We start from the raw sequence: 20,902 nt of genomic DNA, 5'->3' as shown, positions 1-20,902 counted from the left end.
TTCACTTTACTATGCAAGCATGGGTTGGACAGGTATTCTCTAGTTTGTGTGTGTGTTCATATATATATATATATATATATATATTATATCAAATGGAAATTGTAGTTGTGATACCCATGCCAGTGGCATGTAAAAAGCACCATCCGAATATGGCTGATGCCAGCACCACCTTGACTGGCTTCGGTGCTGGTGGCACGTAAAAAGCACCAACTGATCGTGGCCATTGCCAGCCTCCCGTGGCACATAAAAAGCACCCACTACACTCACAGAGTGGTTGGCATTAGGAAGAGCATCCAGCTATAGAAACACTGCCAGATCAGACTGGAGCCTGATGCAGCCTCCTGGCTTCCCAGATCTCATGCTAGCATGGAAAACGGATGTTAAACGATGACGACGACGTTTACTACAGTCCATTACTGTATCCTTTATGAAGTTCAACCTCTTCAGATCAGTTTTTCACCATTTCTTCCCTTATCATTCGTGGTTTTCTTCTCTTGCATGATTCTTCCATATGGATTACTCAATAATTCTTTACCCAACTGTCAACTTTAATGCTCTGCATTACATATTCATACCATTACATGTCCATACCAGTCTTCTCTCTTACATCATACATCTGATTTTTGTCAACTTATCTGTGCTCCATTATTCATTCATTTGCAAGTATTACACACACAAGGTTCAGGGTGGTGGTGGGACATGGCTGCTTCATTTCTTTTAAGCTTTCACACCTCCTTTGCACTCAGCACTCAATGTTTTGTTTCAATGCACCATTGCACTACAATGTTTTCAGAGCGTTTGCCTCCACTAACTAGGTTACCTACTCTAGGGTCACAAATATGTGGAAAAGTATTGCTGACTACTGACACTATTACTTGACTAGAACTTTATCTTGTTGTTGTTGGAAGAATGAAAGGTAAAATTGAAACCAGAATTCAAACAACCTCAACAAATACTATAAGGTATCTTTTCTGATACTCTGATTCTGCCAATCCAGTGCCCTACTACTACTACTACTAATAATAATAATAATAATAACAATAATAATAATAATAATAATAGGAATAATAATAATAATAACAATAATAATAATAATAATAATAATAATAGGAATAATAATAATAATAATAATAGGAATAATAATAATAATAATAATAATAATAATCAGTAGTAGTAGTGCACTGATGCTTATTTTATTGACCCCTAAAGGATGAAAGATAAAATTAACCTTGGTGGAATTTGAACTAACGATTCTGCCAGCTGGTCATCTTGAATAATAATAATAATTATTATTATTATTTTAACTATAATAATCCTTTCTTCTATAGGCAGAAAGCCCGAAATTTTGTGGGAGAGGGCTAGTCGATTACAGGTGAAGGAAACAGTTGATCAAATCACACCTAGTACTTGACTGGTATTTTAAGTTATTGACACCCCCCCCCCCCGAGGAGTGAAAGGAAAAGTTGACCTTGGTGGGATTTGAACTCAGAACGTAAAAATGATACAACAGATACTGCTAGATTTTTTGTCCACTTTTAAGCCACAAATTTTTCTGAAGAGATGTAATCAGTTGACTTGTCTCCAGGGCTTGACTATGTATATTTATTCTTTCAATCCTAGTGAAATGAAAAGCAAAACCACCCCTGACAGGATGAGAAACTAAATAGTATAAAGCCATTTAATTCATTTCTCTATCATTTTGGCCTCTTTATTCTACCATCATCATCATCATCACTGTCATTGTTATGGACAACACCATCTCTTGATCACTTCTAAAATTTTTTAATTTCTTTTTACAGCAATAAATTATTTTGTTCTCATGATGTTCCATAGTAACATTGAATATTCCTGTATTTTCTTGATTAGAGGATGGTTAAACAATCATCATCAAATCTTCTTCATCATTATCATCATCAACATCCTTACTCCCATCATCATTTTCTGTTACTGACATATCCTCCTCCACACATCATCATCATCATCAGCATCGTCCTCATTATCATTTCTCATATATTATCATCTCTACAGTCATTCCTACAGTCATCTTTATCACTGCCCTTCCACACTCCCTAACATCATCATCATCATGACCACCAGTTCCATCATCACTTGTACCACAGACATCCTTAATGTTTTTTAAGTACATTTTTCCATAAATTGACATAAGTCTGGCTTTTATAGTCAGTTTCAAAGAACTGAAATTAACAGTATAATGAGCTAATACAAAAACGGTCGGGGTGAGGGTGGAGAGGGAGTGAAATATATAAGGAGAGACAGACAGATAGACAGACAGTATGAGAGAGAAAGAAAGAAAGACAAAGAGTATGCGATAGAGAGCAGTATAAGAGAGAGAGAGAGAGAGAGATAATGGTCGGTGTCTTGCCAGCATTGTAATAGCTGTAAGATAAAGTTGGGTATTTTAGTGGTGAAAATGGTGTTAACAGCTACAGCAGAAGTGATAGTTGTAGTAATAGTGGTAGTGGTGGTGGGTATTTCGGTTAGTGGAAATGGAGGAGCTAGGGATTGTCAGTCATTACAGTGTTGAACAAAAATGGCTGTGGTATATATATATATATATTCTAGCTGTTTACCTTCTAAGTTCAAATCCCACTAATGTTACTTTTGCTTTTTATTCACATTAACCCTTTTATAATAATAATAATAATAATAATTGTGTACAGTGCTCAGGTGCACTACAACTCATCTAAAGTCTATGTATAATCAGGTGTAGTTTCGGCGGATTTCGGAAAGCATGAGGGCCTTAAAGGATGCAGTGTCATGGCAGTCAACAACTGACGCAGGCAGTTTATTCCATGCTTCAGCAACTCTGAGCGTGAAAAAATGTTTCCGAAAGTCATGGGAGCTGTGTTGTTTTCTGACTTTGTAGGCATGTCCACGTGTGTTAGACACATGGAGATCAAAAAGGTGTTCAGTGTTGTTGTTGGTGAGGTGGTTGATAACTTTGTGGGCGTTTACCAAGTCCGTCGCCAGACGCCGGAGCTTCAGTGAATCCATGCCCAGGGAAACAAGGCGCTCAGAATATGGTAGGTGTCTGATGGAGGGTATGCGTTTGGTTGCCCGTCTCTGGACAGATTCCAGGAGGTCAATGTTCTGAGCAAGATAGGGATTCCAAACTGATCATGCGAATTCCAAGTGTGGTCGTACCATAGCTGTATACAGTTTTAAATAGATGGCTGGAGAGCGGCTAACAAAAGTCTTGCTGAGTGATGCCAAGACACCCTCGGCCTTCTTGACAATTTTAGAGATATGCTTTGTCCAACGCAAATCACTGCTGACAGTGATGCCTAGGTCATGCTCGCAAGAGGATTTCTTGATATCAGTGTTGTGGAGGGAGTATGTGGACGCAGGGTTTTTTCTCCCAAAATGCATGGTGGTACACTTGTCCACAGCCAGTTTCAGCTGCCAGTCTGTGATCCATTGCTGCATTGTGTCTAGGTCTGATTGCAGGAAAGAGTTGTAGACATCAGGATTAGCATATTTCTTATGGTATGCACCGTCTTCATTTCAGCTCAATTTTAAACTAATGAAGAATTTAGTTAAATAACTGTGATTATTATGCGAGCTGACAGAATTGTTATCAAGCCAGGCAAAATGCTCATCAGCATTTCATTTGTCTTTACATTGTGAGCTCAAATTCCACCAAGGTTAGCTTTGTCTAGAATCCTTTCAGGCTCAAGAAAATAAGTACGGGTTGTGGACTGAGGGTGACGTAATCGACTGTCCTCCTCCCACTAAAATCCAGGACTCGTGTCTATTGTAGAAAAGATTATTAAGCTTGTATAAGGCAGCAAGCCAACAGAATCATTAGCACACCAGACAAAATGCTCGATGGTATTTTGTCTGCCTTTACGTTCTGAGTTCAAATTCTGCCAAGGCCAACTTTGCCTTTCATCCTTTCAGCATTAAGTGCCAGTTGAGGACTGGGGCTGCTGTAATCAGCTTACCCTCTCTGGCCTTGTGCCACAATTTGAAATCCTTATTAAGCTAGTGTTTTGAATATAATCTAATATGAAATTTTGATGGAAAGTATTATTTGAGATCATTTTAAACTAGAAAGCTTGTATCATAAAACCTGATGCAGTCTTAGGTGAGTTTGCTGAAAAGTGGAATAAAACATCTTCCAAATGCTTTCCATTTCCAAACATTGCAGAGTCCAACCCTTCTTAGACAGTCTTCTATGACAGCTTGTAATATATCTGACCCTAGCATGCTAGGCAAAATGCTTAGCAGTATTTCATCCATCTTTATGTTCTGAATTCATATTCTGCTATGATCAACTTTGCCTTTCATCCTTTCAGGGACGATAAAATAAGTACCAGTTGATCACTGAAGTTGAAGTAATCAACTTAACCCCTTCCCCCAACTTGCTGGTTTTGCGCCTAAATTTGAAACACCCTGTGCTTGGGGAGACTTATTGAGTCAAGTACATCGACATCAAAATAAATATCAAATGGAAATTGTAGTTGTGATACCTGTGCCGGTGGCACGTAAAAAGCATCATCCGAATGTGGCTGCTGCCATCGCCGCCTTGACTGGCTTCTGTGCCAGTGGCACGTAAAAAGCACCCACTACACTCATGGATTGGTTGGCATTAGGAAGGGCATCCAGCTGTAGAAACACGGCCAGATCAGACTGGAGCCTGGTGCAGCCTCCTGGCTTCCCAGACCCCTGTTGAACCATCCAACCTGTGCTAGCACAGAAAACAGACGTTAAACAATTATGATGATATGGCCATAAAGTTTTAATTTCTGGTTGAATATCATTCTTCAATTTCTATAGTGATTGTTGCTGGTTTACATAAAATATTCCTATAACTCCCAAAGGGGGAAAAAAAAAATCAGGAATGGTCAAATCTAAAATAAGAAGCAATTTCTACATCACTCTTATTTTATGATTGTGTGGAGAGAAATATTGCTGCTCTGGTGATGTTAGTTGTAGCTGAAGTGGTGGAAGTGCTGGTACTGGAAGCAGCGGCAGCACTGCTGCTGATGATGATATACTGGTGGGAATGCTGATTTTAGTAAGGATGCTGTGTTAGAGGTATTGGTCAGTATAGGTGATGATGTTGATAATGAAGAGTGTTAATACATTAATGAAGGCAATTTTACAGCGTAGCCAGCTAAATGTCAAACAAAAATTTTTTACTACATTCCACTGGAATGCTTAATTAAGTAGATGCTTAATGTTCTCACACTATTTATCATTTCCATTGCAAAGTAAATATACACCCACACATCCACATAGAATAAAAATGCCCAGCATAGCTGTGTGGTTAAGAAGTTTACTTCACAACTACACAGATTCATGTCCAATCCTGCTGCCTAGCACCTTGGATAGGCAACTTCCAATATATTCCCAGGTCAACCAAAGCCTTGTGAGTAAAATATGGGGCTGCGTGGTAAGAAGCTTGCTTCTCAATCACATAGTTCCAGTTTCAGTCCCACTATGTGGCACCTTGGGCAAGTATCTTCTACTATAGTCTCAGGCCAACCAAAGCCTTGTGAATGGATTTGTTAGACAGAAACTGAAAGAAGCCCATCATATTTATGTGTCTTTATGTTTGTGCTTGTCCCCCACTGCCACTTTACAACCGGTGTTGGTGTGTTTACATCCCCATAACAGCTCGAAAAGAGACCAGTAGAATAAGTACTAGGCTTTAAAAAAGTAAGTCCTGGGGTTGATTTCTTCAACTAAAAACCCTTCAAAGTGGTGCCCCAGCTTGACCACAGTCAAATGAGTAAAACAAGATAAAAGAAGGTAGAACATTGTGTGGAAGTTTGTCAGAATGACCATTCCCCTCTATAGAGAATGAACTTAACCCTTTAGCATTCAGATTACTCTGTCAAATGTATTGCTTATCTATTCACACTGTCTTGAATTTATGATACATTATCTTGTAGCTTCAAGGTTTCGATAACATGATTGCTTATTTTCAGAATGACATTGTAGAGTAGGTGTGACAGGCTTGACACTGACCAGTTTGAACATATTACTAGTAGAATATATGGGCTTGGTATGGCCAGTTTGAATACTAAAGGGTTAATCCATCTACCCACTTTAACATTAGTACATACCTGTTGGGTATCTTCCCCTCCATAGAGAATGAACTTAACCCTTTAGCATTCAGATTACTCTGTCAAATGGTACACACTCTATAGAAAACAACAGGACCAGGACTTCTTTCTCATATTAGTCTCAGAGACCTTGTAAAGGATCATAGCACTTGTTGTCAGGACTGTCTTGCCATGGGTACACTAGGTAGTTGCTCAAGAGCCCCACAGATCAGGGCCCCAATTCAGACCCATGTATGGTGTGGCTTATTGTCAATAAATAAATACTGTAGGGTCTAGTGCACTGATTTGCTCAGGGGCCGACATGGCTGCTCCAGCAGCATTGTTTGCTGTTCCTTTTTTTTCTGGTTGTAAAAAAGAAATAAACATTTATAAGTATTAAGCTAAAATATATTACAGTTGTTCTGTTGTATGTCTCAGCAGTATTCGTAGATGTACTTGTTTCAGTCACTTACACTAGAATTTATGTAATTTAGTGTTGAGGCAGTTCATCAATCAACCTAAATATTTAGAAGCAAAGGGATCTTTAACTTTTGACCGACAGATTTAAAAAATAATTTTTTGTAACTAAACACTTTCAAACTTCGTATACTAGTAGAATGTGTCACATAAAACATCTTTTACTCTTGGCATTGTTGAGAAAATTCTGTATTTTGGAAGTTATTTTTTGTTAAAGTTGACGTATTTCGGTAATTTCATCCAATCAATGACATGTATTCAGCTGAATAAAATTACTACTGTTGTTTGTCAACAACAACTTCCAGCGATGTATATTTTGTTGTGTATTTGTATATTTGTGTGTTGTGTTCTTGGGCAAGACACTTTATTTCACATTGCTCCAGTTCACTCAGTTATAGAAATGAGTTGCAACATCATGGGTGCTACGCTGTATCAGCCTTTTCCTTTCCCATAGATAACATCAGTGGCAGGGAGAAGGAGAGGCTGGTATGCATAGGCAATTGCTGGTCTTCCATAAACAGCATTGCCCAGATTTGCGCCTTGGAGGGGAACTTTTGAGGTGCAATCTCATGGTCATGCATGACCGAAAGGGATCTTTACCTTTACCACTTTTATTTATGCCATGCATGCATGCATATATGTATATTTGCCTATGTTTTTATATATATACCAATATTCATATTTACACTGGTCTAAAAAAAGTCTTGTGTTGTCTGTGTGTTGTATTCTTTTATGTTCTGTAACTTAGTGCCTTGATAAACAGGTGTAGTGACGCTATACAACAGCGCGCGCGCACAATGCCCTTTTCTGATTCGCGCGTGTTTTCATCACCAAGAGGAAATATTGCTATCGTGGAATTAGCTGATTGGCTAGGAAAAGCGACCCTTAGAAAAGAGGCAAGAGAACGCAAAAACCTTGACCATCAGAGACAGCAGAAGGCCTTTGATACCAGCAGACGTATATTTCTCTCTGTCCAGCTTTGATAGCAGTCGGCCGAAGGTTTTTTACCAAATTGTTGCAGACAACATCGTCTTCATATTCCGCGGCCATCTTTAACCCGTTCTGTTTTTAGCGGCTGAACATTGTAAATATTACAATCGATTAACTTTCAGCCTTGCACGCCCAGAACCAAGGACATCAGATATACCACTGATTTCTCACCGGTATAAAACAATAAAGTATATCTATTTTTTACGTCTGCGTTTTGTGTTTCTTTGACTGGTAGAATCTAGATTTAAAAGCAACGGATAGTGATTGCTTCTCGCACCCCCAACAGGTCCAGAGAAGATATTCACACCTTTCCTTACACAGGGAACTGTAAAATAGGTTTCCCACTCAAATGGGTACTATGGTCGATACAATTGACTGCACCCTCACAGGCAATTCCCTTCTTTGGCTACAGTCCAATCACCAAAACCAATAACAGAATAGACACAAATAAGAATATAGAGCTGAATCATGTAGAATTGAAATATGCAGAAATGAAGAACCTAGGAGCTTGTGGCTATAGAATGAACTTCTTAATTACTCATATACATATACATGCATATACCTATGCACACACAAACATATGTGCATGCACACACACACACACACATACACAAACATACTCAGATACGAATGCAAACATATACATGCACAGAGACACAAAGTTAAGCACTCACACACACACACACGCACTCACAGATTTATGCATATATAGACACAAATGCAAACACACTGAAACTCACTGACACACACACACACACAGCACTGACATCTTTGAGTAATGGCAGTAGATATAATAAAACGATAAGGATATCTGCAGTAGCTGGATCAGATTTATTCTTTATTTTAACTAACCAGCCAACAGTCATACTCCTTCATCTGATCTAGATATAATAAATAAAGAATAACAAAAGGAAGCTAATACCATCATTCATTACCATTATACATCAATATTAGCACAGCCACCAGCCTCTGGTCAGCAGCCATTCCATAAGGTCTGCTTGACCTAGGCTACTCAATAACAACTGTGCATATTTGCTTGTTTGTTTGTTTGTTTGTTTGTTTATTTGTTTATTTAGTAACAGCAGTTGGTATGCAATAGTGTTGTTGGTTTCCGGCAGATCAATTAACTGTTTCAGTTTCTGACTATGAGAATGATAAGGAGTGTGTCTGTATAACTTGGTGCAGAACAAACATCACAAAGAACTCCATTCAAAAAACATCAGTTTTTCATTTTACTTTCTTTTTCTTGCCAATAATTACATTGGGAAAAGATATTCTTCCATCTGTCCACCTGTCTATCCTTCCCTCACTCCAGCCACCAATACACACACACATACACACACACACATACACACACACACATACACACACACACATGCACACACACAGAGGACATTTGCCTTTCATCCTTTCAGGGTCGATAAATTAAGTACCAGTTATGCACTGAGGTCAATGTAATCGACTTAATCTCTTTGTCTATCCTTGTTTGTCACCTCTATGTTTAGCCCTTTGTGGGCAATAAAGAAATAAGACCCCCATAAACACCATTGTAGATACCGGATGTCTTACATTCATAAAGTAAACACAATTTATATCATGTAAATGAAAGACATGTTAAAACCAGATTTGTTATTTGCATTCATTTTTATAGCTTAGGCATGTGTACATGGAGGAAGTGCCAATGATATGTATGTATGTATCTACATATGGATGTATTCATCTCAGAATATGCATTACTAAAATTTTCACAGATGCATAAATTGCACCTGACTATTTGGATGTGATAATACAGAGTAATGAGGTACCCACAGCTTTTGAATAAGATCAACTGTCATTGAGTGAGGAGTGAAACTTGTTCATATTACCTAGTTTAGGTCTTGTGGTGGAGCTGGTAATTCACCAGTTATTAAGTGTTAGAGTAATTCCATATGATTGTGTATGGGAGTCAACTCTAGCACACTAGATAGGAGTAATCTATTGTGACTAAGTACTCACTATAACACTCAGCGAGCACAAAATGACTGACTCCACAACAGGACATGTATTGGTTAATAAAATAGTTTCACTCATCATTTAATCAGCCTTAATCAACCTTACTTAGAGCCTATAGCTGCTTCACTATTCAGCTTTATCCAAACAATCTATTTGACTCTGTTGCATCTGTGAATTTTTAGTAATACAGATGTCAGACAAACAAGTACAGATACATCAACTTCCCAGATACTGATGGTTAGGAACTTCTTATAATCCACACTAATTTACGCTTAATGTACAGGTGCCTGTATTTCATTTAATTTAAGTAAATTTAATATTTGATTAATTTAGAGTGTATTGACCCTGATTCAGAAAAATCAATCATGAGTGCCATTTACATAACATTGATAAAAGCCATGACTATGATTTCATGGGTACCATTTATGTGACTGCTGCCAGTGTTGTATAAATGGTACCATGAAACGTAGTCATGGTCATTACCAGTGTCATGTAAATGGAACCTATGCCGGTGGCACATAAAAAGCATTCATTACACTCTTGGGATGGTTGACGTTAGGAACCATGCCAAATCAGACTGGAACTTGGTGCAGCTCTCCACTTACTAGCTCCAGTCAAACTGTCTAACCCATATCACCAGGGAAAGCAGACGTTAAATGACGATGATGGTGATTATGGAAAGCGTTCGGAACCAACGGTCCTGGAAAATCGATGTTGTACCTGTACTCTTTTCTCACCTATTGAGGGCTGGGTGTATAGTCTGACAAAAGCAACTCAACCAGAACTTTGAAGTTACTTTCAACCTTTTCCATGCAAAACAAAATACGAAATGCTACTTACATGTATTGAGTGATCTTTCAGTTAATGTTTTTATGCATAACTATACATAAAAACTAACATTAGTATTGATGTGTTGTGTTATAATACTTTATGTTGTTCCATAAACATATACTTATTTGAATGTTCTTAATTTTCAGATTTATCGACATTCATTTTTGGCTAAATATGAACTCTATGAAGTTGCTACAAGGTAAGGTTTCTTTCATTAAACATTTATTCTAAATCCAGAAACTATATATTAATTAATCCAAGTGTTCAGTTTTCTTTTACTATGGCTACATAAATCTATACATTAGCAAGAAAATATTTATTTATGTAATTATTAGTTAAATAAAAAATAAAATTTACATAGTGAATTATACAACGATGCAAATGATCTTATTGGTTTGTAATACTAACTTCAGGAAACCTGCCAGACACCTATTCACATAGCAGTCTGGTGGACACACTAGTCAAACTGACTATGTCCTCACCAGAAAACAGGAAAGATGTCTACTTATAAATGCCAAAACCTTGCCAAGTGAAGAATGCATCTCATAACATAGATTAGTAGTTAGCGACTTCAGGATCAGGGCTAAATGGATGCCCAGAAGACGACCAGCATGGAGAAGAAGGGTCTGGAAGCTTAAGGATCCTGTGAATGGACAGAGATTTAGGGATATATTATTCAAAGCTTTTGATGAAATAGAGGAGGATATAGCATCAGGTGATGTGGAAGACAACTGGAGGTTCTTACAGGGCAACCTGTTGGCTACTGACCAGATCTGTGGATGGTACAAAGTCCGCTCTTGATCCAAGATAATGTGGTGGTGGAACAATGTAGTTGACAGGGCCATTAGGGAAAAGAAACAGGCTTGAACGGACTAGAAGAACAGTGGTAGCAGGGAATTTTATCATTTCCAGAATGTGACCTTTGTCAGTGTAACCGGATTGGCTCCCCTGCCAGTGGCATGTAAAAAGCACCATTCAAGCGTGGTCGATGCCAGTACCACCTGACTGGCCCTCGTGCCAGTGACACGTAAAAAACTCCCACTACACTCTTAGAGTGGTTGGTGTTAGGAAGGTCATCCAGCTGTAGAAACTTTGCCAGATCAGATTGGAGCCTGGTGTAGTATTCTGGCTTGCCAGCCCTCAGTCAAACCGTCCAACCCATGCCAGCATGGAGAGCAGATGTTAAATGACGATGATGATTATTATTAATTAATTACAGGAAAGATTTTAAAAGTTATGTTGTTGCTTTCAATTAGAAATACATCTATAATGGAGAAGCTTTCGTGACAAGGCATAATATATGTCAGCTTTTCTCACTCCTCACAACAGCTAAACTTATTGTCACCCACCCAGCAAATTCTCCTGGATTCACTATTTTTTTTCTTGCTTACTTTGTTTTTTCAGACCTTCACGGTTGGTGGAAGGTCAGGAATAAGATATTTTCAAACTGAAGGTCTAGTCTGAAAACTTGCACTAGAATAGACACCACTAAACACATTCAAGTGCCAGATAGTAATGTTAAACCAAGCAATAGATCAAATCTACCACACATATAGGAATCAATAGGATTTGAATTCAGAATGCAAAGAGCCAGAACAAATGCCACAAGGTATCCCATCCAATATGCTAACAATTCCACCTTTCCAACTGCTCTAAACTGTTTCTTTCTTTATTGATTCCAGTCTGTGATAGACTCTGTATTTGGTTTCAATAATGAGTATTCAGTTGTTTGATCACCATCCAACTCATTAAATCAAAATCAAAATGGCTTTGTTTTCCATAGACTCATGTACTTTTAATGTAATTCCCAAACTGAAACAGCATGACACAATATGTATCAATGATGGACCTTTGAATTACAAGTACACTTCAACTGATTGAATTCTACACAGTTTCTATCAATCCAGTGTCAATCATAAAGCTTGGGTTATTATAAAGTTATTTGCCCAAGATGTCCCACATGGGATCAGACCTGATGTCTCATGATAGCAAAGCGAACTTCTTAAACACTTGGTCATATATGAGAACATTTGGATGCTCAGGCAAAAGAAGATTACTAAATGTCCACCCGGGAAATCTGTGGCTTGTGCCTATGTAAAATAAAAAAAAAAATTTTTTAACTCAGAAATTTGAAGCAGTAAACAAACAGTACATTGACAGAAATGATAGAATTTCAGACCAATATCTGTACAGTATTTAACAATTTTTCATATTTTTTAGTCAGGAGAAAAGGCAGAACCTATAACCTTTTATAGAGTTTCCAAGACTTGTGGGTGGTAGTAAGGATAGTATATTCAAACTGGAGATCTGGTCAAGGTGGTTGCAACAGAGTCAGCCTTGCTAAAGACACTCAAAGAGTCAGATACTGTTGAACCAGGCATCAGATTAACATGTCCTGTAAGTTCACCGTCATCAATTCACTGCAGGAAAAGTTCACCATTTCCTTTTTTGCAGCAAAATAGTTTTTAATTATTAATGGTGCGATATTATGGTTATATTTTCTCAGTAAACTTTCCTCACAGGAAACTTTCTTTACAGTGAATTGATGGCAGTGAACTTACCTATAATTACAGATAAGTCTACTATCAAAGTAATTATTGGCAGAATTTGAACTCAGGGTGCAGACAGTCAGAACAAACACTACAGGTTGTTCGATCTTATGACTCTACCAATTTGACTTTATATATACCTTGCATGAAGTCATCCCCAGAGAATAACTACTCTACATGTATCGCAGTCAAGATAAATTGATTCCTTTAGAAATTTATCTTCTGATGCCAGTCTAATAAATTTGTTACTATAGAAGCAGAAACTGATGAATGAGCACCACAGAGATGGTTTGGGGTGGGAGTAAGTTCAAACAAATTCAAAAAACCACTAATAAATGTGAATCTCACATTATTGATTTTCCTCTCCTAGACTTTTGTACTTTGTCACAAAAGAAACCAGTAATTATGGAGATAACAATTAAAGGGAAACTGAAGGGAAAGAAACTAAATATTAATTTCTTTTTAATGAATAGAATGTTAATTTTTCTGGAAAGAAAGAGTAAATGAAGGGGACAGACCAAGATAATTGTTTAATAGATTCAAAAATGGATGAGCAGTAAATTTCATCATAATACCATTTGATTTGATGATATAGGGAGATAAACCAAAATACTACTACTTGCATATTTATTTAGCCTTGTGTTCTGTAATGTCTGTCAACTTGTCATCTGCTCAAGTGTTGATAATTATGGATGCAAAGACTAAATACAATTACAGTTTTAAACAAACTAGATATTAGCATATGCTTAAATCAATAATTAAAAGAAGAAAGAAAGAAAAAGGAGAAATATGAAAAGAAACAAGGCTGAATAAACATGGCAATCTTGTATTTAGTGAAATTCAACACAAGAGGATTAGTTAAATCATTCTTTTATAAGCTATTAAAGTGGATTAACTGGGTGCAGAACAACATATTAATGGAATCAACTCAAAGTGCAAATTAAACCAGAATGTTTTCCTTAGTAATTTTCAATCAATCAATTAGTAAATTTAAGACATCATTAAGATTTGGCCTAGTGTATCTTGGCCAGTAGTTTTCAAATGGTGTGCCACCACCTACAGGTGCACCAAATGCACAGTTACACAGCAAGGGCTATATAGGTGCACCACATGAATGATATCACTTAAGTCTTCAAGGCAACAAGCTAACAGAATTGTTAGGAAGCCATGTTCATGTTCTGAGTTCAAATTCCAGTGAGGTTGACTTTGCCTTTTGTCCTTTCAGAGTCAATAAAAAGAATACCAGTTGATCACTGGAATCAGTGTAATTGACTTGCCCCCTCCTCCATACTTGCTGGCTTTGTGCCAAAATTTTAAATCAATATTACTCAAGTTTTCAGAAAATCCATGTCATGCTTAAACATCTTGAAAAATGAGCTAATAATTTTGTTATATACACGTGTGATTATTTAACCAGGTTAGCAATAGTATTCTATATTTTCTCTAAATTTTTATATTTAAAATATATTTTTTCAACTTTCCATGCATAGTATGCCATTAAAGTTTTAGTTTGCATTCAGTTTCTTTTCAATTTCTATATAAAGTGTACTAGTAAGGCTTTACTTGAATCATGTGTTAAGGTTATCTCCTCAGATTTACAATAGAAATTATAGCCAGCACTGATTTGATTTTGTTATGTTTTATATCCAAGACAATATATCATGTACCTACAAGTCATTAATAAGCTTTACTTGAACTCCAGTGCACCACAAGGTCAATAAGACTGAGAATCATTGAATTAAAGCAAGTGAAATTGGCAAAGTCCTTCTCCTCAAAGTTATACTTTCAGGAGTTTAAACTCTATTTTGGTAGCTAACAAATCATCATCATCATTTAACATCCAGTTTCCATATAGGCATGGGTTATACAGTATGACCAGAGATATCAAGCAGAAGAGTTGCACCAGATTCCAGTCTAATTTGGCTTGGTTTCTGCAGTTGGAAGCTCTTCCTAATGCCAACTCCTTTACAGAGTGCCAGGTGCTTTTAGGTGGCACTGACATAGGAGTTTTTTTATGCGGTGCCAGCACAGGGCTCTCGCTGGCCTATCCTCTTCAGCAGGGAGGGGAGCAACATTAACAATTCTGCTGTGGAAATATTAATTTTACAGATACTATTGAATAGAGCAGTTTGTTCATACACTGACCTATCCATTCACAACTGCTGTATTTGCCCATGCACAGTGTGGCTTCTAATATAATGTGAGGTCCCCCACACACACTCTTTTTGTAAATAAAATGTCAGTCATATATCTTATCTTACATAGTTTATGACTAAGTTTTAATTTTGCTCTGTAAACAATACATCTCTTTTTTTTTTCTTTTTTCCACATTCATACTTTTATTATAAGGATAAATACTGAAGATACTGCATTTAATTGCAGTGCCTCAACATGACCACAGTGCTTGAGCTGAAACTATTAAAAGTGTAAAAGAATATGACAATAGTGTAACTTCTATGTTTCAAGTTACTTAAGTTTATAATCACCTTCAAACAAAATACATATATAACCACACATAAACAGCACCAGCTGGCTAACAGAGATAACAACTGACACTGGATATATTCATTATATATATAATCATCATCATTCAACGTCCGTTGTCCATGCTGGCATGAGTTGGATGGTTTGACCAGAGCTAGCAAGCTGGGGGGGGGGGGCTGCACCAGACTCCAGTCAGTTTTGGCATGGTTTCTATAGTTGGATGCTCTTCCTAATGCCAACCACTTTACAGAGTGTGCAGGGTGCTTTTACGTGACACAACACAGGCACTTTCATGTGGTGCCAGTGAAGGCATGTGGCCTAACAGTTAGGGTGTTGCTCTCACAATCTGACAATCATAGTTTCAATTCCCAGACCAACACTACATTGTACACTTGAGTAAAGCATTTCATTTCACATCACTCTAGTCCACCCAGCTGTAAATGGGTATGTAAATGGATATTTCTCCGTGGCCAGATATGTTTTTGGAAACAAAGGACACTACTTGCTTGATAGTGACCCTCATTTACAACTATCATACAATGTCAAGGCAAGGAGACAGTAACACACACACACATATATACAAGGGGTTGCTGAAAAGTTCCTAATTTTGAGGGTATTGCTAAAGGCCTGGTTGGAAGCCTAACCTTCTGAGTTCTTTTACAAGACTTAGAAAACTGAAGGACTGCTGCAATAAGCCTTAGAGGGGAATAGGTGAATAAAATCATAATTAACTGATCCTCCTGTATTTTCTTTTCCACAAAGCCAGGAACTTTTCAGCACACCCACACACGATGGGCTTCTTTCAGAGTCTACTTACCAAATCCACTCACAAGGCTTTGGTTAGCCTGGGTCTATAGTAGAAGACACTTGCCCAAGGTGCCACACAGTGGGACTAAACCCAGAAGCATGTGTTTGGGAAGGAAATCTTCTCACCACACAGCCATGGCCTACATATGTCTGTGGATACTGCAAAAGAACATGAGTGGTATGCAAGTATAACATAAATAAATTAAAGTAATGCAAATAATTTTGAGATTTTCTGGACATGAAATATTTATAGTTGTTGTCATCATCCCTGATGTTATTAGTGGTAGTGGTGATGATATTAAGTAATGCTTATTAAAACTGTGATGGACTGATATTCTGTTCAGGGGAAATGGTTGGCCTCCCCACCTAGCCAGCAGGATGGCATCATTCAAAAGTTGTGACAGTGCAAGGAAGTGCATTGTGACCAGTGATGTACAACAACATTCAAGTGGTCTTGTTGGCAAATAGAATAGTAAATACAAAATGTTTACTGACTGGAAGAAGTTTGTTTGCTAAAACTAGAGGAGAGGTCTTATCTTTTATGAAGTGTCTTCTACTGAAGATGTAACATTAGAACAGATGACCTGATTACTTTCTAATCAGCAGAAATCATTTGTCAATTTAAGAGTGGCATAACAGAACTCACTTCTCCCAGCAGGCCATCAGCTGTAGAAATGAGTTGCAACATCACTGGTGCCAAACTGTATTAGCTTTTGTTTTTCCCCTGGATAACACTGGTAGCATGGAGAAGGGAGCCTGGTATGCTGGTCTTCCATAAACAACCTTGCCCATACTTGTGTCTCAGAGGGGAACTCATGGTCATTCGTGAAGCAGTGCTCCAGCATGGCCACAGTCAAATAACTGAAACAAGAATAAAAGTTCATGTATGATTGAGCCAAGTTTGGCCACATTGAATGTATAAAGAACAACAAACTGAAATGTTTGTTATTTTATAACTCATCCTGACACTCTACCACAGCTATTACCCTGACTGTGCACCTATTGTGATACCTGCTTAGAATAATTGTTATTCATTGCTGAAAATTACAACTACAGCTCTCAACAGTCAGATGCAACTACAAACTTATGATGGAGTCTCTACATGGTCACCTAATCTGCTAAAAATAGCTGATAAACCTCACTCAAATCACACTCTACCATCTTAAAAATTAATGACATATTTATCAATGTAGTCCTGAATAAAAAAAAAAAGTCATAATGAAATGTCTTTGATCATAAATCTCAATAAAGGATGACCCAGGGTTAAACAACGACTAACACTTGATTAATCTACAGCTCATTTGTTGCAATTGATACTTGACTAATTAGTTATCACAACAAATGGGTTGTGGACTTATCAAATATTTACTTGGCTTGCTAAGTGCTGCTGTGATCATTGCCTCTTCACAAGGAAATCTATTCTAGGTGCCCTTTCAGTGTCAATGAGCCTGGAGGGAGGAACACATTTTTTTTTACCTCATTTGCTTCACAAAGCCCAGAGGCTTCTATTAGGAAAATATTAATTTAGCCTCTGTATGTGTGTGTGTGTGCATTAACAAATCAGGCTGAAAATGCATTTAAGATCTTTTAATTTATTTGTTTACATTATCTCTTCACCAATTCAAAATTCATAATAGCTTAGTTAGCAGATCAAAGGATTGTAGTTGTATGTAGTCATCCATCAGAATAATGTAAGTATATAAATTAAAGTCTCAAGTGCATTTCAATTTGCATGGGAAAATACTTGTATATATATGTGTGTGCGTTTGCATTTGTGTATGTCTGTATTTGGTATAGCCAAATGGTTAAGAGAAGTTCGCTTTTGCAATTGCAACATCCAAGATTCAATCCCACTGCATAGTATCTTTGGTATATATCTTTTACCATTGCCTCAGTTCAATCCTAGCTTTATGAATGAAAGTGGACAGCCAGAAACTGTGTGGAAGCTTGTTGGATGGATTGTACTTGTAATTCCAAGGAATAGCCTTGTCACATAATGTATCACACTGATCATGCCTGAGAATTACATTAAGGGTACATTTGTCTGTGGAATATTCAGCCACTCACACTCTAATTCAATGAACAGGTGACTCAGTTGGTCAAAAAACAGAATCTTTATTGTTGAAACCAGAGATTTTTTTATTGTTTACATACATATACGTTAATGGATGTATGTTATGTGCATGTGTTTAATATGCGACAATTTTATGTTTGTAGACATCATCAACATTAAGGTGGCGAGCTGGCAGAATTGTTAGCATTTTGTCCATTTTAATGCTCTGTGCTCAAATTCCACCTACGTTGATTTTACCTTTCATCCTTTTAGGGTCAATAAATTAAATACCAGTCAAGTATTGGGGTCAATGTAATTGACTATACCCCTCCCCACAAATTCCAGGTTTTATGCATTTAGTAGAAAGGATTATTATTATTATTATTGTTTTAATGCCCAGCTTTCCATGCTTGTATGGGTCAGAATTAATGTTTTATGCCCTTCCTGTCACCAAACTTCACCTGCTTCCAAGCAGGATAATATTTCCCCATGGCCAGACATGTTTTTGGAAACAAAGGACACTGCTTAAATGATAGTGACCCTCATTTTCAACTACCATATAATGTCAAGGCAAGGAAACAGTAACACACACACACACGTATACGAGGGGGTATTGAAAAGTTCCTGGCTTTAAGGGTATTGCTAAAGGCGTGGTTGGAGGCCTAACCTTCTGAGTTCTTTTACAAGGCTTAGAAAACTGAAGGACTGCTGCAATAATCCTGAGAGGGGAATATGGTGAATAAAATCAGAGATCCTCCTGTATTTTCTTTTCCACCAAGCCAGGAACTATTCAGCACGCACACACACGATGGGCTTCTTTCAGAGTCTACTTACCAAATCCACTCACAAGGCTTTGGTTAGCCTGGGTCTATAGTAGAAGACACTTGCCCAAGGTGCCACACAGTAAGACTAAACCCAGAAGCATGTGTTTGGGAAGGAAACTTCTCACCACACAGCCATGGCCTATATATGTTTATGGATACTGTAAAGGAACATGAGTATAACATAAATAAATATAAGTAATGCAAATATGAGATTTTCTGGACATGAAATATTTGTATTTGTCGTCACTTAGCGGTTCGGCAAAAGAGACCGATAGAATAAGTACTGGGCTTACAAAGAATAAGTCCCGGGGTCGATTTGCTCGACTAAAAGGCGGTGCTCCAGCATGGCCGCAGTCAAATGCCTGAAACAAGTAAAAGAGTAAAAAGAGTATCCCTGATGTTGTTAGTGGTAGTGGCGTTGATATTAAGTAATGCTTATTAAAACTGTGATTAAATTGTACAAGGATTTGTTATGGACTGAATAAGCTGGTTAAAAGTGGTTGATCTGCTGATTCATTTATCTTAAACTAAAATTGAGAAATGACTGGAATGACTAAAGGAATGAAAATTAGAGTCCAATACGTTTCAAAGAATGATGACTAATGTAATTGATTTTCAAGGCAAAAAGTAGAAGTCACAGCAATGTGGTTTGTTGCAACATTTGAATATAGCACTGAAATTAGATTAGTAGAGATTCGGAGGAAAAGCCTTTCAATTGCTTAATCACAACTCCATGTCTACAGTTTAAAATGATTACATTTACTATATGAAGGAAATTGAAAATGTTGAAGATTTTAGAATTTTGTATAGGTTAGCAATTGTAATGCCAATCGAGACTTTAGTAAATAAGTAACTATTATTTGTATTATTGTCTTACAGGTTTACCACCCCATTTAGAGGGCCAAGGAAAGAAATGACCAGGTTCTCTTTTGTTGCCTGGACTCCGGTTGGACATGGTGTAGTAAGTGATTATATTATTTGTAGAAAATATTTCTTGAAAGTTTTATTTTTAAAAATTCAACAGAGGATTCTTTGTAGCTGAGAAAAACACAGTTGATGTTAGTTGCCTGAATGAAATGAACTTAACACAGAATGCCATCACACATCATTAAATATTAACCAGCACATGGAGACTCTAATTAGAATGAGTTTGGATGCAATGGAAAAGTATGTGAACCACAATAATTAATGGCTTCTGGTTTATGGTGGCTTCTTGAAAAACCACTGAACGATTTTAATTCACAGGAGGAAAGTGACTAAAACTAAATAGGACACCAATCTAGCACAGGTAGCATTTTGAGGGATTTCGCTACCTATTTCCAACAACTAAAGCAGCCTGAGGCACAAAGAATAAAATGTACTGTCAAAATACGGACCAAATTGTTTACAGTGTATTTGAACTCATGATCAAGTACAGTAGCATGTTTAGTTTGTCTATTTCACATCTGAAAATATGTCCTTGGGGACATATTTCACTCTCATCTAAGATGCAAGAGCACTACATAATTGTTGAAGGTTCCATTAGCTTCTAGTGTTGAGCTCACATCCATTCATGGGGGAAAAATAACACTCAGACTTTAACCCTTTAGCATTCAGATAACTGTGAACTGTAATGCTTATTTGTTTTGTATTAATCATGCATTGTGAAGGCAAGTGGCTTTGTGGGTAGGGTATTTGGCTCACAATCGTAAGGTTGTAAGTTCAATTCCTGGTGACATGTTGTGCACCTTGAGCAAGGCACTTTATGTCATGTTGCTCCAGTTCACTCACCTGGCAAAAAAGAGTAGTACCTGTATTTCAAAGGGCCAGCCTTGTCACACT

At 37.3% G+C, this 20,902-nt stretch overlaps 1 protein-coding gene across 5 annotated transcripts in view; it reads left to right on the top strand.

Moving 5' to 3' along the window:
• Positions 1–20,902, top strand: part of LOC115211043 (dipeptidyl peptidase 4) — a 591,943-nt gene that overhangs the window by 492,740 nt on the left and 78,301 nt on the right. For all 5 annotated transcript variants that reach the window (XM_029779911.2, XM_029779910.2, XM_029779912.2 and 2 more), the window contains exons 6-7: positions 10,511–10,563; positions 19,961–20,042. In XM_029779911.2, coding sequence (XP_029635771.1) covers positions 10,511–10,563; positions 19,961–20,042 — 135 coding nt within the window. The remainder of the gene's footprint in view (positions 1–10,510; positions 10,564–19,960; positions 20,043–20,902) is intronic.

Source organism: Octopus sinensis, linkage group LG4, assembly GCF_006345805.1.
Source record: "Octopus sinensis linkage group LG4, ASM634580v1, whole genome shotgun sequence".
Taxonomy (NCBI): domain Eukaryota; kingdom Metazoa; phylum Mollusca; class Cephalopoda; order Octopoda; family Octopodidae; genus Octopus; species Octopus sinensis.
The sequence above is the reverse complement of the archived record's forward strand: the minus strand, read 5'-3'. Positions and strand labels throughout refer to the sequence as shown.